The following is a 26,220-nucleotide window of genomic DNA, read 5'->3' as shown; positions in this document are numbered from 1 at the left end:
AAATTTTCCCTTGAGTTTCAGAAGGGAATTTGGACTTTTCTAACTTTTGGAACTGTCAGGATTTCAAGACCTCTTAGCTAGGCTAAATGCCTTATGTATTATGGAATGGCCATGAGCTTCGAGAAAAAAATGTAATGCTTTGAATCTGAAGTGTCCCCTACAGGCTCATGTTTTCAACACATGTTCTCCATTTGGTAGCATTATTTTGGGATGCAGTAGAGTCTTTGAGAAGTATAGCTTCGCTGGCAGGATTCAGTCAGCAGGGGTGGGCCTTCAGAGATTGTAGTTGGGTCCCCAATCCAGGCTATTCTGCTGCCTTCCCCCAGCCATCGCATGCTCTCACCTACGTGCCTTCCCTGCACTGAAGAGCTCAAACCCTTGACACTATGCTCTAAAGGAAGCCTTGTCTTCTTTTGGTTAGGTACTTTGTCTACAATGACATGAAAATAAAGTTGTTGTGAAGAGGCTGGGAGAGGATGAAGGCCACTACATTTTGTCTTAAATAGAAAGAACTCTAGGGCTGACAAGATGGCTCAGTGCCGAAAACCCTGAAAACTTGAGTCCTATCCCCTGGACCCACATGGTCAAAGGTGACCTGACCCCCATAAGTTGTCCTCTGACCTCCATGTGCACCCCCATGACACAACTATGTGTATACATACACACTAAAGAAATGCAATAATTAAAAAAAAAGAATTCTAAATCCTAATCAGAAACCACCTGTTGTTTTAATGGCATGACCACTGAAGGCCTGAAAAACCCATGTTTATCCAGACTGACTTTTGTGAAGTGCTTATTGTCTGTTCCTGACTTGCTAAGGTATGAATCCTGTTAGATAAAAATTTATGGCATAGATGGGTATGATGGTGCGTGTCTTTAATTCCAGCACTTGGGAGGCAGAGGCAGGCAGATCTCTGAGTTTGAGGCCAGCCTGGTCTACAGAGAGAGTTCCAGGGCAGTGAAGACTACACAGCAAAATCAAACCAAGCCAAACCAAACTGAACCAAAAACCAAAGACCAAAACTCAGAACAGGTGCATGACTGGGGTGCTAAAAAAAAAAAATTACCACTTCTTGGAAGTCCTGGTCTTGTTGTAAAGTCATCCCTGGGACTTGGGATGTTCTGTCTCACAGTTCTGGAGGCTGGGAAGTCCAAGATCAATTGATGGCCTCATGCAGCCAGCGCCAGGATGGAAGAGGAAGGGAAGTGAGCATGTGTAGAATAAAAAAAAAACATTAGAGATTGCTTCAGGTTGTAACCCTTCTCAAGATAATCAATCCAGTCCTTCAGGAATTAACCCAGACACATGAGAAAAGCATCCACAGGGTACCTGAACCCTATGACTCAAGAGCTTCCCACTAGGGCCCATCTCCAACACTGCTGCATTGAATAACTTCTCATTAGCACAAGACCTTTCTGGGGAATACACTGGAACTAGAGTGTGCTGGCTAGTTTTATGTCAACTTGGCACAGGTTAGAGTCATTTGGAAAGAAGGAACCTCACCTGAGAAAATATGCCCCTACCAGATTGTCTTGGAGGCCAAACTAAACGGCATTTTCTTGATAGTTGCTGTGGGGAGCCTAGCTCACTGTAGGTAGTACCAACTATGGGCAGATGACCCTAGATGGCATAAGAAAGCAGGCTGAGCAAGCCATGGGGAACAATGCTGTGGGGTAATGCTCTTGTACATTGTAAAGATTTGTCACTCATATTGGTTTAATAAAACTCTGATTCACTCACTAGTAGCCAGGCAGGAAGTATAGGCTTGGAGACCAGACTAGGAGAATTCTGGGAAGAGGAGAAGTAGAGTTGCAGTCATCATTGAGAAGCAGAGGAAACAAGATGAGAATGTCTTACTGAGAAAAGGTACCAAGTCATGTGGCTAAACATAGATAAGAATTATGGGTTAAGTTGTAAGAACCAGATAATTATAAGCCTGAGCTAATAGGCCAAACAGTTTATAATTAATAAGCCTCTGTGTGTTTCTTTGGGACAGAAGGACTGCTGGACCAGGCAGGACAGAAACTTCTGTCTATAGAGCAGGCCTGTATATCACTCTTCTGTCCCCTGTACAAGTATAAACAAAATAAATTCTTCCCTCAAATTGTGTATGGCCGTGATGTCTTATTACAGTATTAAAAACCCTAAGACAGAAACTGGTACCAGGAATGGGGTGTTTCTATGACAGATGTGACATTGCTGGATAAACTCATTGAGCGCTAAGGGATCAGCGGACTGTTGTGTGGCATCTTGGAAGAGGATGTTAAGAGCAAAGCAGATGATGATGTCTGGCTTGTGAAGTTTCAGAGGGAAGTTTAAGAGTCTCTTAAAGATTCTACCAGGGCTCTTTGTGTGATGTTTTAAGAATCTGCAGCCTCTGGAGCAGTTAACTGGAGCTAAAAAATTGGCTGTGATTCCTAAGAGACCAGCACCACTGGAGGAAAAACTGCTTTGCTAGGGACAATGGATGCTGATCCCCTGGAGCTGGAGAATCAGCTGTGATTAAGAGAAGGGGGCAGAATCATAAAGGAAGTGTTTCCTCAGGGCCATCACACACAAGGAGGTATTGTAGATAGGATTGAGAAACAAAGCACTGGTGTAGGAGGTCCTTCTGTTTGTGTGTTGCTTTTTTTGGTTAATGAATAAAGAAACTGCCTTGACCTGTTGATAGGGCAAAACTTAGGTAGGCGGGGAGACTGAACTGAATGCTGGGAGAAAGAAGGGCAGAGTTAAGTGAGAGACGCCATAGGTCCACAGCTGGAGATAGGGGTGTTTTGCTGGTAAGCCACTGCCACGTGATGATACACAGATTTAATAGAAATTGGTTAAATTAATATAAGAGTTAGCCAATAAGAAGCTAGAGCTAATGAGCTAAGCAGTGATTTAATTATTATAGTTTGTGTGGTTATTTTGGGGCTAAGGTAGCCGGGCATCCAGGACAAACAAGCAACCTCCCCATGCAACAAAGTACTTCTAAAATGTACCAGATGGATTTACAGGTGAATGCTGGCTTGCCTGTAGCTTTTTGGTTTAAGCTCAACCTTCTTCCAGGAAGGTCATTATTTTAAGGCTCTTCACTCCTGTGGTGTACCTACAGGCTAGATCTATTTCCTTTTCTAATCATTAAAACTTACTGCTCATTAGTGACTTACTTTGAAACTTTACAACTCTCTCTCCTTTGTTCCTAGTGATCATTGCCTATAGTAATCACATGATCACATGTAATATTCAGATGGTTTTATTAACAAGTATATAATACATATATTGCATACTGTATATAGTATATGAGGACTGTACAGTACAAATTTATGTTCACAGTTTGACATGACAAAATGTCATTACTGAATTCCCATTGGACTACAGGGTAGAAACAGCGAAGGTACATTAAACATTCACATCTTTAGTAAGAAAGATTACCAAAATGTTTCAGTATTTGCAAGTATACTAATGCATGCTAAAAACCTTTACCCATTCAGTCTTATTAGCTTATAAAATATATTACACTTTATTAAAAATTTCTGCATAGTTTATACAAGTATTAAAGTACTGTAAATGCAATAACCCTTCTATGCTTGCAGGTAGGGTTTAAGAGATGCTAAGCAGAAAGGTTATTCTGACCCTCTAACACTAAGTACATAACAGGAAAAAAAGTGCTAGTATTTGTAAAACACATTGTAGCCCTCGTTTAATGCATGTAAAATGGCTTTGTAAATGTATTACTTAAGTGAATTTGCAATCATTTAGAAACTGTTAACCTTGACCAAGATGAGAATAAAGAAAACTCAAGTGACTTCATGTACGTTAGCAATTCCTTCAAGACAATTCTTATTTTCAAACCAAATTATTAAAAACCTCTGATCTCGGAGATTGTCTTTACAACAATCTAAAGAATGGTGTGCAGATTACAGTATCAGCAAGTCTCTCAAATTCCGCATTAGTGCAATACTGATAGTGCAGGTGGGTGTTTAATACAACATACATATACATATATCATTCCCCTGTAATCCTGTTCCAACGCTCTTGAAACGTCTGCATATTTAACATCTTCTTAGCTGAACCAAGCTATGCTGCAGTCTGCGAATCAAGGGACTTTAGACTGCTAAGTGCCCACTTAATGATGCACACTCCGACTGGAAAGCTGGAATTGAATGAACTCTGTAACAATTCACACGGGGTGACTTCGTGTTTGCAGCCTGTTCTCATCAATTTAAAATACTACAACCGAACCGCCACTGACAGTAACATAGCATGCCATCAAAAAAAAAAACAAAAACAAAAACAAAAACAAAAAAACCAAAAACCACGTTTCCAGGGCATCTTCTATCTTCCACAAAAACGACTTAAAAAAACAAAAATCTAAAAGACTAAATTTCTCAACTACCATAGTAAGATACAAATACATACACATATAAAGAAAATTTGGTAAGGGCCAATGAACTAAAAGCATATCAGACCAGCATGGGGATAGAGAACGGGTTCTCTGGGTTACTTTTCTTTCCGAGTTAAAATAGATCTTTCTGATGGAACTGTTAACATGACCTAAGCAAGAGTAATGTAATGTAGATTTCTGAGCAAAATTTAAATCTGTCAGGAAGCTATTAACTGTACTTCACTGCAAAGCTAATTCTGTCCTTCCCGGCACCCTTCCCCTTCTCAAGTTTGTGTGTTCCACACAAACTGAAACAACAAAACCAGGCTGGATTCTGCAGTGCGCTGCAGAAGAACCACTTCAAGACACGATGGTGTTGGCATGGGTGTGACTCCACACCCACAACGGAGACCCTGCTTTTTCCAAGAGACATTCCGCTCCTCAATTCAGGCCATGGGTACAGAGAGAAAGGCAAGAGCCTAATCAGCATGCTTTAATAGCCTGAACAGATTTTTTTTTTAAATTTATTTTTTGCAGAGCTAAAAAAAGAACGAAAAGGAACCCAAGTGCTAAGAGAACATTTCTTTACAGCTTCCACCCACATTTCCCCTCAGCTGGTTCACAGGGCTGAGCAGGACCTTCTGTGTGCAGTCCCTGCAACTCTGAACATAGTGCCATCAAAGCGAGCTCCCTGCTTGTGTGTGCGGGTAGCCTGCGTCACTAATTCACTGATGTTCAAGGACAATCAAGTAGCGTGCTCCTCCCAGGTGTGTTGGATCCTGAGTTGTGGCTGGGATGAATTTTCAAGATTCTCTCCTCTCTTCTCCTCCATCCTTTGTGAGGGGGTGAAGGAGCTGTCATGTCATATGTAACCACATCTGCCCACTGCGCCCATTTTCTTCAAATTTATAACCGATGGCATTTCTACGTGTGAATTGTTTTTTGTTGGCATTTGGACTATGGTGTTCAAAAGCCTGCTTTTGAAAAAAAAAAAAAAAGGCCCCCCAAATAATGGTTCTATTTATCATCAACATCAGCACGAGTCATTGTTTTTAGTTTGTACTAACAGGATACATAGTAGTGACAGGAAACTGCTAGCTCCCGCAGAAACTTGTGGGAATCTTCAAGCTACACATATAAATCCCTGAATTGTGGTTTTTCTCTAGTTTTCAAAAATCTGTCACCAAAATAAAGATCTATGTGCTTCATTCACACTAGGTATATTTACAAATAGTGTCACTCAGGGGTTAATTCAATGATTTCCCTCAAGCTTATGGATGCTCATGTATGCTGTGTCACAGACACAAATGACAGCTGGTTTGGCACCGTAGAGCTCACACAAAAAAAGCTCCATACGAAAGCTATGTGACTAATTGGATATGGGAATATAAGTACCACTCATTTTCCTGTTTGCAAAAGCCCACTTAGTAGGTCGGACGGGTGGGAAGAGACCACTTTTACACTGTCTCCAAAGTTTTTGTTTGTTTGTACATTACCGGGCAAATATTTCTGTGGATTCCTTACTCTGAATGTGTCGTGATCCACAATGAAGGATCCTGTAGGAATGGAGGCGGTGGTACCGATAACCCTTCAGGTATCCAGCTGGGTAGCAAGGGTCACTTAGTTGAGTCATGTCTAGGGATGGACATTTAACAAATGCACCGCACAGCCCATGTTAACGGCCCAGATGTCGATGGCCCACAGTCCTATCCAGGAAGAATCGCTGGCTTTCTCCTCCACTCGCAGACTCTTCTGCTTCTTCCCCACACATGGCTCCCCAAGGCAGAAGCCTGGGCTCAGCGAAGGGCTCCACATGAACTTTGGGTGCTTTGGAGGACAAAGAACTTTGACATAGCGGAGTTGGTTCTCCAGGCCAACAAGCAAGTGGGAAGGTCGATGGAAGAGGGGACAGGACCAGCTTGACATCTCTGTGGATCTATCTTGCTAACTGGTAAAAGGAACCCCATTCTTTGTGGGTGAACACAAAATGTAGCAGAGGTACGAAGGTCTCTGGCAAGGACTAGCAGGCTGGATACTGTATTTCTGATACATTTACTTTGACATTCTTTTGAGGAATACATGGAGAAACTGACAAATTGGTCGTGAGTTTACATGTTCCCTTGTTCTCATTACATTAAACGCATCTGTAAGGAGGGTTTGCTTAGCATCCCCAGAAAAAAAAAAATGTTCACATTCTTTAGGTCTGACCCGTGGTAAGGAAAGGGAGGGTTAGAGAATCAACTACTGACCATATGGAAGTCTTGAATGATATAAATTCAGAGATTCAGACCAGCTGAATCGAAATTAAAATGTACATACAAAAAATGAGTTAGCTAATGGGCAGGAGGAGAGGAACAGAGAGACACACACGGACAGGGAGACAGAGTGCCAGGAAGAGTCGGGAGTCACTGAGGTGGAGCCAGGCTTTCAGACGAGCATGTGGCGTTTCCTGTGGAGGGCAAGGTGGTCGGAGCGAGAGAAGCTTCGGTCGCAGTCCGGACACTGGAAAGGTTTGATTCCAGTGTGCTTTCGGAAATGTCTTGTTAGTTCATCAGACCGAGCAAATTTCCATGTGCAGCCTTCCCAGGTGCATTTGTAGGGCTTTTCTCCTGCAAGGAAGGGAAACGGAGCTTGAATGGCTCTGCTGTTGTCGTCGTTAAAAGAAGCTAAGATTTTTTTGAACTAACGCACTTGGAAGATGTAACTTTCAAGATAAAGTCAATAATACAGTCACTATAGGAAAGCGGGGAGCAAGAGTACCCTCCATGGAAAAGCAGAGAAAAAGGATGGAGGTAAGGATCTAAACAATTCTTAAGGCAGGAAGAACCATTCCAGGGACGAACATGGAGCAGGGTTCTGCATCTTTAGGTCTCCAAGCCCTAAACCCTCGGGAGATTAAATGGTCCACGGTCCACTGGAAGCTTCTGAGTTGTTCTTATTCTTTTCCATAGTTTTCTAAAACTACAAAGTTCCTATCAATCAAAATACCTGCTAAAGAATTCGGCAGCCCACTTTCTTATTTAGTTCCTGACAGTGATACCAAGCCCCTAGGTATTAACATCAGAAGTTTTCTCTACCTTCTCTACCCCTTCCTGGAGCCACCACTCACAGGAAGGCTCTTGTGGGAAAGGCTAGCGAGAGCCAGAACGAAGACCCTCACAGATACACTGCTTCCTGGTGATCTTATTGAATTAAAGTCAGTAATTCAAGTTGGCCACCCCTGACAGGAAATTCAGAACACTATAAAACAGCGTTTCTCAACCTGCGGGTTGCTGCCCTCTCAGGGGTCACCTAAGACCATCATAAAACACAAGATTATTTACATTATGATTCACAGCAGTAGCAAAACGACAGTTATGAAGTAGCAACAAAAATAATTCTATACTGGGGGGGTCACCACAACATTAGGAACTGTACTAAAGGGTTGCAGCGTTGGAAAGGCTGAGAACTACTGCTCTAAAATCTGCCACAAGTCTTTCATAGCAGAAGTTCTCCTGGTGGCATCACGTCAATGCTCAGAGTTGGGAAAATGCCATATATAAGTTGCCTTCAGGCTGTGAGTAGAGTATGGTACACCCGGGTCACGGCGGGTGACGAATTCATCCCTGTTTAGTGACTCTTGTCTCTAGAATGCTTGGTATTAAGTTTTAGGGCCTACGGGCTCTATTTTGCTACTCAGCCCATACATGCCTATGTCCAAATACAAAGACTCCATACTGCTTTGATTTTAGATAGGAAGACCTGACACTCCACCCCTCTGGTCCCATTCATGCCTAGTGCTGACCTGCCATTGCTGCTTGGGAACCCCCCCCCTCCCCGCCCCAATACATCTTCCTCTGCTGCCTCCTCCTCAGGATTCGCTGAAAACCACTGCTGTTTTTCTGTGCTGAATCCCAGATTCCTCTGTGAGTATTCCCTGATGAGAATGAGCCACCAGACTCAGAAAAACAATTACATTCTACACAAGGGTCATGCAGCAAATCAGTTAGACTGTAACGTCCACCGAAGAGCTCAAGCCAAGAGCAGCCTTACCACACAAAAGATCAAAATAAATAAATAAATAAATAAATAAATAAATAAATAAATAAATAAATAAATAAATAAATAAATAAAAAGTGAAATTCCTGTACTCTCAGGGCGTTCGGAATGTCAGATTTACAGACTTTAGCAGCGTGCGAGAATGCGGATGTTTCTCCTACCCGTGTGAGTTCTTCTGTGTGCTTTCAAGTGTGAGCTCTTAGTGTAGACTTTGTTGCACCCCTCGTAGTCACATCTGTGTATCCTCCGCTTCCTTTGGGTGTCCGGGGACTCCACAGGCAGAGGTCTCTTCCCGGGCTGCACTATGACCGAAGGATGGTTCCTAGCAAAGCCAAGTTAAATGCAAAACACTTGAGTGATGGCGCTTTCTTTCCTTCTGTCTACTAACAACCAAAAAGCACTTACGACATCGGGCAAAAACAAACGAAAACCCCCAACAAAATATAAAATACGAACAATAAAAGGAATTAGCTGTTCAACCCAAGAAGCACTGCTATATTCATTCAACAAACATGTAGCGAGCACCTACCATGAGCCAGGCACTGTGCTTGGCACCGGGATACAAAGATGAATAAAAACAGGGTTCCTGCCCTCGAGGAGCTCACACTCTAGGGGGAGACAGACATGGAGGTAAGTAACGACAGCAAGAAGGTTAGGTGCTCCGCTCGAGGAAGTGCCCCGAGTGGGAGAGGCTCTCTGCAGCTTTCCGGAAGGACCGTGCACCTTCCTTCTCTGCACCTCACCGACGTTCCCACAGGCTGCCTGATTTCCATTTTTCTCTCAGGAAAAAAAATGTAAACAGTCAAATCCCTGCTTCTTCGGCAAACACACTGCTTGACAGATCTATGTCCTAGCCTTTCTCTTAATGTCTCTTTTAATGATTGCTGACTCACGCTTAATTTTTCAAAGGCTGGCTTTTTCAAAGGAGCCTGTAACTGCTGTCTTAAGCGCATTCTTTCAGTGCCACGGTGGCTCCTGCGTGACGGAGACTCCAGCGGTCGTCAGTGAGGTGGGGATGGGATACCTCATGCCCTCCGTACCTTAACCTCTCTCGCACCTGCCCAAGGGTTCTTAAGCCACACTGGCTCGCCACGACTGTGAAGTGTTTCCATGCCAGAAAGGAAGCCGACAGAGAGCAGGGGCAAATGGGAAAAAAAGTGTGCGGTTTCCCAAGCCCTTCCTGCAGCCTGTCACCCACCCACCCATTCGCTTGCTCCTGGGCAGTGACCTAGCGTATGCAAGCATTTGCAGCTGTCTGCTAATCGGGAGTAAAGGCACTGCTCAGTTAGAATCTCTGGGTCCTAAAATATTCTAAATGATACAACCATGATTTCTGTGTGGGGGAGGGGGTAAAAAATAAAGAATAAGGGGGTAAAAGGACAGTTTCTCACGATTCTGAAATGTTATTGAGCGCATTGAGGGTGCCCGCAGTAATAGTTTCAAGGCTCAAAAAATTGAACATACTTCTTTTCGGCTTGAGATGTGTTAAGAGGAGACTAGTAAATAAGAAGTTGGTTTCGGTTTATTTAACATCAGTACTTTAAACCTTACCCGGATGCCTGAGAGACAGATAAAAGGACACTAAAGTTTATTTGGAGTTTTCTTTCTTTCTTTCTTTCTTTCTTTCTTTCTTTCTTTCTTTCTTTCTTTTTTTTTCCCTAAAGAAGACTCAGTGGTGAATTATATCCTGTGTCTGGGATCCGGGAAGAGCCCACGTTAAATGGCTTTAGAAATCTGGGCTCTATAGGTTGAGAATCTAACTCATTTTAGCACGGTAATTGTGACTGCTTTCCCCAATGTCACTAATCGCCTCTGTACCCCAATTTCATCTGTGCGATAAGGGTGATGCTACCAACTAAAAAGGCTGTGGGAAAGCCACTATCAGTGACGACTCAGAGAACCACAGGATAGTGTGTGTGTGTGCCGGAGTCAGAAGTCCCCCCCCCCCGCCCCTCTGCACCTCACAGCTGTCCAATCACGTGGAGTTTTCTAGCCACTTTAAGGAATATCAAGTTAGGGTCTACTGGAAAAGGCGGCAGCATGAGGCTGAGGACACTGGCTGAGAGCAGAGGTCCCGGGAATCTCATGCTCTTTGGCTTCCCACTCCTCATTTTTTAAAGCTATCCCCTGGGATCATACAACCATACAACAACTACCTGCTAGGAGCTAAACTGGCCCTTAAGTTTACGTTCTCACGCCCACCCCTCCTTTTTCTGTTCTAAATGCAGCATTTTGGACATATCTTTGAGTGTATTTAAAAATGACCCTACAGCTGAAATCCTAGACTGGACAATGGCTTTCCAAGATGGGAAGGCCACGCCCAGGCAGCAGGGTTCCAGGCACCTGGCTGATTCGAATGATCCTTGCCTGGCTAATGCGTCCTATGTGGGCTGCTACTGGGCCCACTCCAAGACATTACTTAATCCCATCTGAGAAAGAGTTAGCCAGAGCGCATGCTCTGTTGTGGCTAATCTACAGATTTTTTTTTTTTTTTGAGGATTAGGTCATCATTAAATAAGTACATTACCCATTAAGCATTTAAAAGCATCTAGCAGTAAGATCACTAAAGGAATATTGCTTGAAAAGGGGAATAAAAAGATATGCATGCCTATCTATTTGAGACAGGTCTCACGTAAGCCCCAGGTGGGTTTAAAAGCCTGACCCTCCTGCCTCTTCCTCTCAAAGACTTCAATCAGAGGCACGGATTACCACACCTAGCTGGAAACAGTATTCTTTTCAGCAGCATTTAAAGACTGCTTTCATTTTTTTTTTTTTTTTTGGTTTTTCGAGACAGGGTTTCTCTGTGGTTTTGGAGCCTGTCCTGGAACTAGCTCTTGTAAACCAGCTGGTCTCGAACTCACAGAGATCCGCCGGCCTCTGCCTCCCGGGTGCTGGGATTAAAGGCGTGCGCCACCACCGCCCGGCTACCTGAAGACATTCTCCTACAACATATCACACTTTAGTTCCTAAGACTTTAGACTAGCCCTCTGCTGCTGGTCAGTTTCGGCAGGGAGAACACTCGGAGAGACAGAGTGGGTCGAAGCGGGTCTCCAGGTCAAGAGTGGGACTGTGGGTGCCTTAAATAGTGTCTGGGCTCACCAGCTCTCTATGCGCTCTCAATAAGGGGGCTCTCTTGAAACACTCGGAGATGGGCATGATGACGCGTGCCTGCAACCCCGGCACAGGAGGCTGAGGCAGGTGGCCCATGAATAAGGTCAGCCTAGGCTACACACCGAGACCCCATCTTTTAAAAAGCAGATAAAAACCCTGCCACTGAACTCTTAAGGGGAAGCACTAGACCAGTGTGAGAAATGAAAGCAAAGGCTCCCGAGATGCTTTCTTTGTCTGATGCTGCAGCTGGGCGTTGAGGAGTTGCCCCTCTGTATCTATTAGGGACCATCTACGCCAGCATCCCTCAGTGTGGTGTTCACACCTGAGCCACTAGGAAAGCCACACCAGTCAAAGGTGGGTAAGACTGACGGTCTGACGTCACCACAACAGCTGCTGAAGCCAGAGAACTCACATGTTGAGGTGATAGAGAGGGAAGGTGGGCGGAACATTCACCGAAGCCAGAGAAAAGGTGACGTGGGAGAAGGATGATGGAAGGGACCCTAAGGGACAGTGGCTGTGGCCCCGGAGGCTGACCAGTGGACCCAATGCAGAAGTACTATGGTACAGAGACGGTACAAGAGTGATTACAATAAACAAAAGCAGAAAATGTGGATTGGGGGGGATTAGCCTATGGTCCCACCCAGGCTGAAGCACAGCGCCAGGGTCAAACAAGGTCATCTCCTCAGAGACTGCTCACCCCAGCGGTGAAGCCATAAATGCTGTGACTTCACCGTGTACACCATCGTCCTGTACACGCTCAGAGGCTGGGCAGGGCAGACAGCCTTCTTACTTGGCTGCAGTTCTGCACGTGAGGGGAGGCTCCACGGCAGCTATGATTAAAGACGCGACGCAAAGATGTCCTTCAGCACTGAGCTGCTCTGAGCTGCACGGAAACCTTCTGCGGCCAACACTGTGGTTGGCCTGAAGATTTTAACAGAAGCCAATTTTTCGATAATAGACACACTAAATTACATTTGAAGCGGCAGCTGTGGGGAGGGGGATGGATTCTGTTTGACACATTAAAAACATTTTGGGACTCAAGCTGATGTGAACATCAAATCCAATCTTCGTGAGAACACTAAATATGTGTATTCCAGACGGATGGAAAAAAGGAGAAAAAAGATGCACGAGGCCACCTTGGGGGACCCATCCGCTGAAGTTGCCACACTGCCGGAGATGTGGTTCGTGCTGTTCCCGGAGACTGTCTTGACCACTGTTACAGAGGCGCCACCCAGTGACACCACACACAACACAGGATGTCCCCGGTCATCCACAGTACATCCTAGGTTTGCAATTCCACTCCAGGTCCCCAGGTGCATGGCACTACTAACACCAGGCACACTTAAGGATACTTACTCTTGCAACAATGCCTGTGGGGGGGACACTGAGTTCATTAAAGGGGGTGACATTTCTTCAGGGTAATAGTCTGTCCTCTGTGGTTCAATTCCAGGTTCTATTTTAATTTTTTTCTGTAATATGGGCTTCTCATAGGATTCAATTACAGGTACTAAAAAATAAAAATAGAAAAAAATCATTCTACATATGAATCAATTTCAGCTTTAAAGCTCACTGCCTGGCTTCTAGCAACTACACTTACACATGCGTATTTATTCTCTGGCTAGGGTTATATACAGCAGGGCTCAGTTTGTAAGGGATCCTTACTTCTGAAGCAGAGAGAGGGCCCTGCACTTCAGGATGACTCTTCCTTACAAAGTCTGGCTATCCTTATCTTTAGTCCCCAGTCAATGGCTGGTACGTAGGCGCCTCTTAAGAGCCATTAGCAGCAGGATCAGAAAGTACTTAAGTCCCTTTTTATTCCCAGAACCATGCTGGCACTCAGTAAATCAAAGTGTAGCATATATCGTGAAAGTAACTAATTATTGGACCTTCTCTCAATATCAACACTTCAAAACAAAGCAGAAAGAGTTGCCGAGGGGCAGACCAGGCGGTCCTTCTGAGGATGTGATAGCTCTGCCTAGAGTCCTCACTAGATTTCCGAGGGAAACAGAGTCTACTAAGCAGGTGCCCCAGTGCGAGGGCACAGCGGAATTTACCTTGCAAGCTACTGTTTGAATTGTCCATCTCTTCTGACAAGGAGACCATGAGCGGCTGCTGGAGGTGGCTGGTGTACATGAAGGGGACAGGCTGCACCACGACGGGCTGGATGACAGGGAGGATGCCAGGGCTCCGGATTCCATGTCTGGTCAGCGCAGCCGATATCACGGGCGGCATGGACAGGGGCATGCTGAAAGGCTGCACTCCAGGAGAAGGGGGCGAGTATTTCTTAATGGGCGGGCTGGAGGGCGGCATGCTCAGCACAGGTGAGGCTCTCCGGTGCGACGGAAACTTGAGGGAGGAGGGAGAACTGCCAGCCGAGGGTGGCGATCCCCGCTTGTTCACAGTGAGGTCCACTGGTTCCATCTGGATCCCGTGAGTAAGGCCTTCTGGGGTCGGGAAGAACTTGTCGGGTAATGGCGTGGAGTAAATGACCCCATATTTGTTGGGTTTTATCGATTCTATGTAATTCGATGGGTAGGACTATCAGAAATGAGAAAAAAAAAAAAAAAGGAAAAGTGTAAAGAGACATACCTTTGGGGGAAGGTTTAGCAAATGCTATAAATTAGGCTATTGGGCCCTAGGGAGAACTGAACGCTATGGCTATGTTTTCACATTTAGTCTGAAGGCCAAACTTGTCTGGATGCTTTCTAAAGTTGCTTGTCTGCACTACCAAAGGCTTGCGGCCTTCCTAAGGACACCTTGCTGTCACCAAGGACAGGCCAAACCATATGACCTGCTGCTTTTCTGATGGCCTTTCTTTTCTTTGCTTTTTTTTTCTTTTTTTGAGACAAAGTCTCACTGTGTACCCCTGGCTAGCCTGGAACTCACTATGTAGACCAGGTTGGTCTCAAACTCGGAGATCCACTTGCCTCTGCCTTCATGGTGCTGGGATTATGTCGTGCACCCCCACACTAGCACACTGTTCCTTCTGAGCTTCCCTGCCGTGGCTTTGACTGGGATTATTCCTGGAATTACACCCTTTCTTCACTAGGCCCAGACATGCAGATTCTGCATGTCTATGAACTACAACTGTTTGCCGTGTTGAAATACCATTCTGGACCTAGTGCTGCCTAAAGTCACCTGTCCTTAACTGGTTCTGGCGTCACTTTCTTTCCTTTTCCTCCCTCCCTCCCTCCCTCCCTCTCTCTCTCTCTCTCTCCCCAACCAATAAAGAATTAATTTGTCATTAATGTTATTACTGTGAATTATTTGCAAGCGTGTATCTACAGGTAGGTGTGTGCTTGTGAGTACCGATGCCCATGGAGGCTTGAGACACGGGATGTCTGGGAGCTGGAATAAGAGATGGGTGGGAGCCACCTGATATACATGCCCGACTGAGGTTTCAGGAAGAGCAGCAAGCACCTTTAGACGCTTTAGACCTCTCCATTGCTTTATGAACATGTGTGGTTTTCTTCTGCCCTTCTTTACTCCTATTACCTGTGTAACTCAGTGACTTCTACTGAGATCAGCTGAAAGGCGGGAAAAAACTATCAGTACTGCGCAGAATACACAAAAGGAATAAACCAGGAAGAACAGGACGCAGGTTTTGGCATCAGCTTTGGCTAGGGGCAGAGGTTTGAATAACGACAACCCGTGCACTCCTCCCACTTAGTCACTGGAAATTTAAAATTGTATTTTTGTTTTGCTTTGTGGTTTTTTTTTAAGGATCTAACTCCACAGTCCAGGTTGCCTTTGTACTTGTAGCAATCCTCCTGCCTTTGCCTCTCAAGTGTTGGTCTCCACCAGCATACACAGCTCTTTCCTTCTTTAGAACTGGCCATACCCAAGTATAACATAAGAAAAGAGGTCCAAGTTACACAACAACATAAATATGAAACGTATTTAATTAAAATAGGAACTATTAAAAGAAGCACCGGGCCCACTTAAAAAAAATGAGACATTATGTACAAAGAGGATCAGTAACTAAGAAGTTACATACACTTTATTTAATTTTCCAAAGGACACAGGTCTGGCGGGAGGCAGATCCACGTGAAATGGATGGGATCCGTGAGTTTCTCCACTGTAATCCGTGAGTTTCTCCACTGTAATGCAGAATTCTCCTGATTTCCAGCCCCGTTCTTCCAAGACCTCCCAATGACCTAGATTTTAAGGCCCACAGTTGCTGGCAGCTCAACAGGGAGCAAAATGAGGACAATACTTTCATCACTGTCTGTCACTGTGGCGTGAATTTAAGACAAGCAGAACGCAGGCAGAACCTGGGGGATTTGCAGATTTACTAATACCCTCAGGGTCTGCAAAATGGTCAAGGAAGAAAAAGCCGCACACCAGGGGGAGCCTAATACACGCTTCGCATTTTTATACAAGCTCAAGACAAAAGAACGTCCCTGTCGTCCATACTTTGGGTTCCAGGATAAGAGTAGGGAGGCACTTTTGGACACTCAACTTTGAGTACATAATCAACTATTTCCAGGACAACTGCCTCAAAAAAGGTCCAAGGGCCGTGGTCCTTCCAGTTGGCTCACTGACAAGTTCCAGGATCTTCTCTACTTCGTTTGGGTGGAGCACACAGCCTGCTGCAGTGGCTGACACCCATGTGACGCGCACTGTAAAAACCGATGCACATCAGGTGTGGCTTGAGCTGGAAACCCTGCTGAGCCACTTGCCCTCTGGTTTAGAAGACTCCTGTCTTCTAAGGTCATACACAGACATGGCTCCACAGGTCCCAAATACACAGCAGTGGCAAGTGTTGGATCAGAAAATTCTTCTCTGGCCATTGGCAGGCATGAATGGAAGCCCAATGTCCTCGTACCTCATCTTCTGCAACACAGCTATCCAAAGACGAGACATAGGAAGGGTCTACCAGCAGCACCTCAGCCCTAGGTGCTCCTCTCCCGGTGAAATGCATACTCTCCCGGTGAAATGCATACCGCAATGTCCACACCTCCGCTACATGTATGTATTTGCTGACTGCTGCCTGTCACTGGAGTGGGAGGCAAGAGCTTCACAAGCACTTCATGTCTGGATGTCTGGGATGAATTAATCGGCTCTCTGCAGGTCTTCACTCCCGGAGAGGCTCAGGATAATGCGATACTTGTGATTCTTGAAGACAGGGGTTCAAAACAGGAACTGGGGTGACGGTGGGGAGGGGGTAGGGGAGAAAGAGGCTTGGACACTCTCCCAGGGGTCTTACTATTACTTTGCACAGTGAGAATTTCCAGAGTCATATTTTACTAGGAACAGCTCTGGAGAGTTCGCTTTACAAGACAGTGAGTGGGTGGGACCAGTGGCAGAACAGGAAGACTCTGCTGCTGATGGACACGAAAACAAGGAGCATCTGTGACGGGGCTAGTCCTCAGACCACAGGTGGGGCTCTGGGCACAGGAAGGCAGAAGGCGTGGCACGTTCATCAACACTTGCTCTGGGCTCAGCAAATGTTCTGAGGCAAACAGAGAAGGCTTTCTGTCCACCTGGTCCAGGAAAACCACAAAGGGTTGCTATTGGGACAGAGCTCGGGACATGACTGGTGTAAGTGTCTCTCACAGAACAAGGAGTCTGCTGGGAGACAAGTCACCAGGAAAGCAAAAGAAAAGAGGGCTCCCAGGGGAATTTAGAGAAAGAGTAAAAAATATTTTTCAATTTTTCTTTCTTCAATTTTTTTTTTGATAGCCTGAATCAGAACCTCTAGTTTTTAATCTTCTTCAGGAGGCCATCCTGTCTGTCGTGTGCAGTCTTTAACAGAGTTTATATTTCAGTACGAGAAGAACACTAGTTCCTCACTTTCTCTAAGCTATGACAAGAATTACAAATAAGAACCCTGCTCTGGCCAGGATTTTCTTTGAAAAAGTAAAAGGCGATGATGGCAGGGAGTGACGACAGACATATGGACACACAGCAACAGCGTGACGCTTTTTGTGATAGGATTTAGAAAAAAAATTTTGGAGGCTGGAAAGGTGGCTCAGTGGTTAACTACACTTGTAGAAGACCCAGGTTTAGCTTCCAGCACCCACATGGCAGCTCACGACTGTCTGTGACTCCAGTTCCAGGGGCTCCAAAGTCCTCTTCTGGCCTCCTCAGGCACTGCACGTTCTTATACATATATGTAGGCAAAATACCAACACACGGGAGAAAAATTTCTTTGTAAAAATCTTACAAGCTTTGCCTAGTGCCTGCAATCCTAGCGCTCAGAAGGCTGAGGCAGGAGGACTGCCATGAGTCAGGGCCAGTAAGAGATACACAGCAAGACCCTGTCTCAAAGGAAACACAACCCAACTTACAAAGGCCCAATGCTCTGTAACAAGTGCTTTTTGACCCCTCCACCTCCTCCTGTGAGGGTGGGGGAGGGGAAGCTGACCTGAGGGCACAGACTGAAGCTCTCTGGAATGGAATGGATTCTCTGTCAGGTGAAGCTGATCACCAGCGCATGAAGGAGAAAAGCACTAATTACAAAAAAACCACTTTTACACATTTCAGCTTTGTGTGTTTGCTTTTCTGTTGTTGTTTTTTGTTTTGTCAACTTGACACAAGATCAGGGGACCCGGGAAGAGGGACACCAACTGAGAAACGTGTCTTCTGTAGACTGGCCTGTAGACATTTTTCTCGGCTAATGATGGATGCGAGAGGGCCCAGTGCACTATGGGAGGTGGCATCCCCGAGCAACTGAAAAGTAGCTCTTCAGCTAGGTCAGGGCAATTTCCCTCCAAGGTCTCTGCTTCAGGATCCTGCCGATTTCCATTTCCCCTCAGTGATGAGTGTGGCCTGGAGCTGTAGGCTGAAACAGTTGGCTCTCCAAGTTGCTTTTGATCGTGGTGTTTATCACAGCAATAGAAAGCAAATTACAGCACTCTAACACATAGAAAAACAAAAATCCCTTTTATCCCCTCCCATCGCAGTTAAGTTGCATTTTCTGCGCACCTAACTATCTCCCACCAATCTGCTAATGTGGGTCTTCATGTCGGCTGCAACTGGGCTCATGAGCATACTTTTCATGGTTGATGAAGAACATCGGATGTACCGTCAAATATATCAGCGATGGCCATGCGCCATTTACGAACATTATATTCTCCAACTAAGAACTGAGAAATGTGCCTGTCTTCTCATTTTCCTGCAAGCTGAGCATTGCAAGAGCTGAGAGGAAGGGGTGGAAGGACAGTGCCGTGAAGTTGCCGAAGAAAAGTCTGGTTCTTCCATGAATGCCATTCCAACTGTTCAACTATTTCACTGCTCCATTCGGGCACGCGAGAGCTGTGTTATGTAGCCGCTCTGCTGGAATGTAAATGCTATCTCCTCAAAGATGCTCTCGCTCCACTCCTCACTGCGGACAACTCGAAATACCTCACCGGCTTAGTAATATCTATGGTAACTGCATTCTGGGCGCCTCAGAGTGACCCCGTGTCTGGTGTAAGTATTTCTGGCAGATCTTCCACAGCCAGAGCATAAGCATGACCTAATTTTGCAAGCGTGTCAGCCCCAGCCTTGAGATACATATCCAGGCCAAGATATTTTCCCCTTGTGACTATTTTTCCAATCCCATGGAAGAAAAGAGCAAGACAGACCGGGAGCATTGCCGTGTTAGTCAGGATCCGCGGAACCACATCCTCTCCTGTCTAAACTGCTCCTTTGGTCTGAAAAGTCGGCCCCTCTTTGTCAGCTATGTCTTGTCTCCACGGCACTAGGACTGGACTGGTGGCCTCCCAGCACTATGGCCTGGCTCACCAGAGGGGACAACTTAGCGCTAAAGCTTACAAGAGGAGCACGGATGTGATTCCCACCCAGCCACGGACTGTTCCAAATGTAATAGGATTCTGGCCTCGCTGCCAAGTCCTTTCTCTGGCTGGCTTCTCAGTCATCCCTCATAGAGCCTCAGCCCCATATGGCTTCTGTCTACCCTGTTTTCTTTTTCCTTAATGACTTTATCCTCAATGTATTTTACACATGTATCTGTGAACTTACTTTCACTGTGAACAGATCAGCCTGTGGTTGACCCTATCTAGGGGTGTGGAAAAAGGGTCCCAAGGATGGATCGTGGCACCTCGTTTATTACTGGGGGCTTTTGAGAAATGCCACCTGTCTAGTGCCTGTCAAACAAGGAGCACTTCAGGAAACAACACTGCACATAATGTTACCAGTTAAGGGAGCTCAGTCTTGGGCAACTCACCACAGAGACAGGGTCCATGGCCTCCTGCTTGACAGGGACGGGGTCAAACATGAGCATTCTTTTAGTTAAGCCTTCTAGGGTGTTCTGATCTCTGGCCTGCAAAACAAAACGACACGCCCAGTCTTAACACCAAGGTCACATAAACTAAGAAAAACGAAACACCCCTTTGCCCCTTTCTCCACTCTACCTCTGTCTCACCTCTGGAAAGGCTCGGACTGTTGGCCTTACCTACCACCAAAGATGCCCCCTTCATATAATTAAATCCAGGCCTCACGGGCAGGACTAGATGAAGCAGCCTTTCTTACTCAACTGCATAAACCCTGACATTTCTGGAACAATATGTACAGCCTCTTCTGGCAGGAACCTTGCTTGGCATTGCTGGGCAGCTCAGCAGAGGATCCACCCCACCCCCACGCTCGTCACAGCAAACACAGGGAGAAAGAAACCCAGAAGTGGCCATCAGTGACCCCCGTGTTAACCCTGCAAACCCTTTCAAGTGGGACCGCAGTACACGCGCTATTAAGAGCCTTTATGGTCACTTGACACTTTATTGAAAAATGCGTCTTTGTTGTAATGAGTGCAGGCTCAAACCATCAGACTCACCACACTGCCCTGTGAGGACATTGGCTGAAACTGTCACTTTTCATCAGACACAAGGGCCAGTCAGACGGCTTGGTGAGCAAACACGCCTGCTGCTAAGCCTGATGATCACAGTTCAGTCCCCAGACCCCACGCGGAGCAGGAGCAAGTTGCTCTCTGACCTCCATGTGTGCTTGTGCCCACACACAGAGAGAAAGGAATAAAATAATAAATACACTGTTGGACCCTTCGTTTCCAAATGTTCCCACTACAGACAGCGCTGACCCTCTCTGTACCTGTACCCTACAGTTTAATTCTTACACCAAATTTTCTTTTTTTTTTAAATATTTATTTATTATGTATACAATATTCTGTCTGCATGTATCCCTGAAAGCCAGAAGGGGGCATTACAGATAGTTATGAGCCACCATGTGGTTGCTGGGAATTGAACTCAGGACCTTTGGAAGAGCAGGCGATGCTCTTAACCTCTGAGCCACGTCCCCCTTACACCAAATTTTCTAAAGGACAATTCTCTCCTTCCGTTTTGATGGATCCCAAATGATAAATCATTTTACTTTGAGTTAAAACATTACTGATTGAACCTGTTTTATTTTTATTTGCCATTTACAGTTCTTTCTTTGAGAAATGTCTACTTGGCATTAAGGCATACCCCCTACACACACACACACACACACACACACACACACACACACACACACACACACAGTTTCCCTTATTAGCTTGCTGTCACTCCGTCCTGTTCTGCTTGGTAACCACGGCGTGCTGCACACAACCATGTGGCTGCTATGGGACTTTACACAGCTGCATCAGGTCCTCACCATCCCAACCTGGGGTACCCACTTAGGGCTCTGATTTGAGACAAGGTCAATCAAGGTCACAGGTCACTCTGGCTCTCCTGAGAGAGCAGTGTGCCTGTGAGCTCAAGCACTAGGGAGACCCAGGGAGGAGGACTGACCCGAGTTTGAGGCCAGCCTGGGCTACATGGCAAGACTTTGTCTCAAAAACAAAAACATAAACCCTGCAGAGGCCGCAGATGGCTAAGGATACACACTGCTCTGGCATCTGCCTAGAGTTTGGCTCCTGGCACCCATCTTGGGTGGCTCCCAACCACTGGTAACTCCAGTCCTTGGGGACCCAATGCCCTCTCCGTGCCTCCATGGGCACTCTCTAGCGCATACCCACACAGAGACACAGATTTTCAGGTTCCAGAGTCTTTGCATCTTCTATTATGGTATGGAGAAGGTCCCACCCTAGCGGTCCCATGAATGCAGTGTCCAGAGTCGACCACACGTGTGCTCTGGCAGTTACACTATGACATCTTCACACAAGAACGAACGTGGTACCAGATGGCTCCTGGCCTCAGCTCTTTAATGTAATATCATCCACAAGGCCCTGAAGTCACACTCACTGTCCGGTACCCTAGGATGTATAAATCTGCAAACGCAATGTCATACCAGGTTGCTCAAGTCCACGGTGTCACTACCCTCTTAGTATCCCAGCAAAAAACAAACTGACAGCAAAAAAAAAAAAAAAAAAAAGGGTGATCTCATTAGAAAGAAAACCTCTTTGTGTTGGGATCTAATAAGCAGTCTTAATCTAGCAGCTACACTCGAGGGTGGGGCTCTAAGACCTGCCTATCCCCAAGCCTTAGAGAAGGAAGGTGCAGCATCTCCTGGTGTGGTGAGGAACCATAAAGCCAGGTGATACCTCTGTGAACACTGATAAGGTCAGACAGTTGAACAGCTTCAAAGAGAGCTGGCTTTGTGGCCTCCAACTTCTAGCCCCGAGGCAATACTTCTCACAAGCAGGGTAGACTACACTCCTTGTTTCAGGCTGTAGGATCCTTTTCCCTCTCAATACTCATCTCAACAGATATGCACAACTTCTGGATACGTGATACATCACACACACACACACACACACACACACACACACACACACACACACACGCGAGATTCGTTGGTCTCAAACTCCGGAACAATACATAAAGCAAGGTAAGTGCCTGGACCCCTCGACTGTTAACAAGAGCTTCTAGGGGGACCCATGTGTGGTAGTATATGCTTAGATCTCAGCACTTGGATGCCACAAGTTCAAGACCATCCAGGGCTTGTAAGAGAGTCAGGAGCAAAGGCTAGCTTTAGCTTCACATGCCCATGTGACCATGTTTATTAACTCTGTAGTTAAACGTTTAAAGACACAAAGGGGGAAGACGACAGGAAGCAAGCAGAGTGCACTAACATCAGGCTGCCTTTTCAAAACGGCAGCAGCCTCTGCTCTGTACCAACCGCCTGGCCACCGCTTTAGGTTTTAGGGGTTCTGGTAAGGAACCAGGAAAGAGGGGGCGTAACTCTTGGAGGGCAGAATGCTTGCCTAGTACCAAAAGGCCCTGGGTTCAATCCTTCATACTTGAACTAAAGTTAATATCTAAACCACGCACTAAAATGGAAGCTAAGGCCGTAAGAACTGGGGTCTTCGCGCGGTGTTGTGCTCTGCAGTTACTCCTGTATCCTTTTTAAAAGCCCTTCCCCATTTTTGAGACAGGGTCTCACTAAACAGTCTTGGCTGAGCTAGAGCTCACCAGTAAACCACACTGGCTTAGGATGTAGCTCCACACCAGACTCTGCCTCCCCCAAGTGCTGGAATGACGGATGGGTACCACCACACCTCACTCATTTTTAAAACAAGGATTCTGAAATCTTTTACCACACTGGCAGCGATCCTCAATGGAACCAGTAGGTGGCGCACTAATACAGGCATTGGAGCCTTAAGACACTGGCAGAAGACAGACGTGTGCCCGCCTCAGGGTCTTTAAAACCTTGTGGGTTTTAACCAAGCTGAGGAATCCTATTAACCACTTTATGTGGGTATTGCAGGAATGAGGAGCCTCAAATGCGGTTTTTTGTTTTTTTTTTTTTGTTTTCCCAAACACACATTTACATCTTAGTTTTGTTTTGTCCAACTCTCAATCTAAATTAAGCTAGGGCAGGATAAAACAGCAAAATCTTTTTATTTTCAAAACTAAGTTACTGAAATACTTAAAAATCAACAATATAGAAAATCACTTTGGCCCAAATAACTTTTCATAATTAGAGCAACTGGGTCATTTTTCAGGGAAGGGGCCGTAAAAGCCGATTTTCAATTGGAAGTGATGTCCCTCCCAACCCCCCTCCACCCACGCGTCTACTTTTGACTGCAAGGGTTAGATTGGATCAAGGGTCAGATATCTGTCAACATACGAAACTGTAGAATTAGAAACCTGGCGAGCCATTTCAGTGACTTCTAGAAATGATACAGCTCATTGAACAACTGCTTCCTAAGAGGGGATGAATTGGGGTGCGGGGGAAGGGGGGAGAGGAAGATCAAGACTTCTCGGTTTGCTGAAGGTGGAGCTACATTTGCCTGACTCTCTTCTCTTTTTTATCCCTGTTCTTTGCCGCATTTCTTTCCTCAAACCCTCAAAGGGTCCCTATGTGAGTGACTATCTCCCTAATCCAGCCTGACTGACCCTAAGGCTCGTTTGTCCCAATTACCCTCTTCCCTCACAGGGAACCCCTGCCAGGTGTGGGAGAACAGACTCATCAGAAGCCAGGCAACAGTCAGCAAGTGCCTTTTTCACTCCGCTGAGTGTTCGAATTTCAAATGAGGAAGTGAGCTAGTGGTCCCCACGGTCCCTCTCTAAAGGACCTTAGGGACAAAACCTGAGCTCTGCATATCCTGGCCAGGAGGGCAGGCGCGTCCCCGGAGCTGAACTTCTTCTGGAAACCTTTCTTTAATTTCTTTAGCAAACTCTTCGAATGCTCCCAGGGAGTAGAACCGCAGGGAGCGCTGTGCAAAGGCCCAGGACAGAGACACAGGAGCCGGCACCCCAGTCGGAGGCCAGCTTAAGGAGAGCTGGCGCTGGCCGGCACCTACCTGGAAGGGTGTCCAGTTTCCACACCACCCAAGTCTTTTCGCCCACCTCAGTCTTCTCTTGGTGACTGGAAAAGAATCCCACGGAATAGCTCCAAATCTTTGCCTCTCATAAATTATGTTTGCATTACCATGTTTTGTCAAAGGGAGAGAGCCGGGAATTATTTCGCTGCAGATGGAATATAATGATCCCGAGAGCAAACAATCCGCCCTCCTCCTCGGCGAACAGGCCACCCAATTTTACTTTTCTGCCTCCACCCATCTGCTCCACCCCATGGAGAGTTGCCAGGGCGAGTCCAACTTGTCCAAACAGGACATGGCTTCAGATAAGATTCTGCCCACACCCTGTACTTCGGAAAGACTGGGTGAAGCAATTGACATCGCATGGAAATGAGCACAGGTGCAAAGGTGACCAGCAGGCAGAGTCCCTCAACATCTCCACACCACCCCCTTCCAGCAGGGGTAGGGCTGGAAGACCCCAGCCTGTACTGCCAGCTCTCAAGTTCAAGGGCACCTGCTTAGTGCTTGGGTTTCATTCCTTTCCTCCTTTATGCTCCCTGGCAAGTCTGTGTTTCACTTTCCAGGGCAAGCAACCTAAGTTAAACTGAAAAATACCCACAAAGTCTAATCCCGCTGTGAACACTGTTCCAAAGGCCTCGTAAGCCCTCCCAGCTCTCCTCTGTGAGGTGTTATATAATCACATCCAGAAGGGCTGCGTGAGGCCACACTCCTGGCTCCCTGGGTGCCTCCCATCCCTGGAGACCCACCTCACTCCACCCTGCTGGGCCTCCACCCATGCGGCCCCACCCTACAGGGAGTGGGAAGGCTGGGAGGGACCTGACTAGCTCCAGGCTGCAGCCAGTTCCTGGAAATTCCAGCCTGAGCAAGGATGGCAAGGATCTTAAAAAGAACCAGAAAGAACTCTGTGTGTGTGTGTGGGGGGGGGGGTAGTTCCTGACGGCATGGAGTGTCCACTGAAGCTGACCTCAGAGGGCTGTACCTTCAGACCCAAAACTGTGCAGGGGAAACTGCCCTCCTCTTCGAGAGTAAACACAAACCAGAAATCGCTAGTAACCACTGCTAGGGAAACAGGACTCCAGACCAAACCCTCCTCCTGGTCGCCTAAGGGCTGCCCCTCCCTCCCTTCCAGTTGCCTGATTTTCTGGTCTTTCACCTTAGAAACCTAAGGTCACCTGTGAACCCTGCCCCGCCCCTTTTCTCTCCACCTCCACTACTGCTGTGGGGGGGCCTCCTGCGGGGAGTCTGTGACCCAGCACTGCAGCCCAGCCCCCTGGCCTCCAGTCTCTACCTCATCTGGTCCCTCCTCCAGGGCAGCCTGGGGCTGCCAGGGTGGGGCAATACTGCCTGTGCTTGTCACCAGCTTCCTAAGGAGCCCAGGCTCTCCCGAGTGGCCCTGCCCCCCCATCCCAGGCTTTTGTTCATTTTTGGCCCCGATGCTGGGCAACAGTGTGGAATGCCCCCCTCCTCTTCCGGCTTATCTAAATCCGCCTAATTCTTCAAAGACCTGCTGAAGGCCTCCCTATGCGGCCAGCTGATTGGTCCCTAATACATCCAGGTTGGCCGCCTCTTACCTAGACAACCTGGGTGTGTCTCCCAGCACCGTGAGAAGGGTCCAGGCAGGTGCCTCCCCACATAGGAGGCTCCTTCCCTCTTTCCAAGGGAGAATGAAAAAACAAAGATGTTTCTTTCTCTGTCAGGCCCAAGGAGCTAACAACAAAACAAGCCACCCCTCCCCCCAGTAATAATAATTAATTGCAAGCGGCCAAGCCTTGAGTAGGACTTCCGCAGTCTTGTCCTTCGGAGTGGGAGCATACTCGAAAAGTTCCAAGCCTGTTCCAAGGGTGAGGGAGGGCCCAGCCCTACAGGAAATTAATGATCAAAACTTCCTTAAGAAGTGACTGCCCCTCACCTCTCTCCAGCCTATCCAGTCTCTGGGAGACCTCACTTCTCTCCAGCCTATCCAGTTTTGGGGAGACCTCACCTCTCTCCAGCCTATCC

The 26,220-nt window shown here is 46.6% G+C and overlaps 1 protein-coding gene across 1 annotated transcript in view; it reads right to left on the bottom strand.

The window, feature by feature from the left end:
* Positions 1-3,223: 3,223 nt before the first annotated feature.
* Klf3 (Kruppel like factor 3) overlaps positions 3,224-26,220 on the bottom strand; it is a 30,312-nt gene continuing 7,315 nt past the window's right edge. Inside the window, exons 2-6 of the mRNA XM_005359254.3 lie at positions 19,693-19,788; positions 13,574-14,057; positions 12,876-13,026; positions 8,570-8,730; positions 3,224-6,979 (exon numbers count right to left, since the gene is read on the bottom strand). Of these exons, the coding sequence (XP_005359311.1) occupies positions 6,798-6,979; positions 8,570-8,730; positions 12,876-13,026; positions 13,574-14,057; positions 19,693-19,749 (1,035 nt within the window). The 5' untranslated portion in view covers positions 19,750-19,788 and the 3' untranslated portion in view covers positions 3,224-6,797. The remainder of the gene's footprint in view (positions 6,980-8,569; positions 8,731-12,875; positions 13,027-13,573; positions 14,058-19,692; positions 19,789-26,220) is intronic.

This window comes from Microtus ochrogaster, linkage group LG1, assembly GCF_000317375.1.
Source record: "Microtus ochrogaster isolate Prairie Vole_2 linkage group LG1, MicOch1.0, whole genome shotgun sequence".
NCBI classification, from domain to species: Eukaryota; Metazoa; Chordata; class Mammalia; order Rodentia; family Cricetidae; genus Microtus; species Microtus ochrogaster.
Note: the sequence above shows the minus strand (reverse complement) of the source record. Positions and strands in the feature narration are given on the sequence as shown.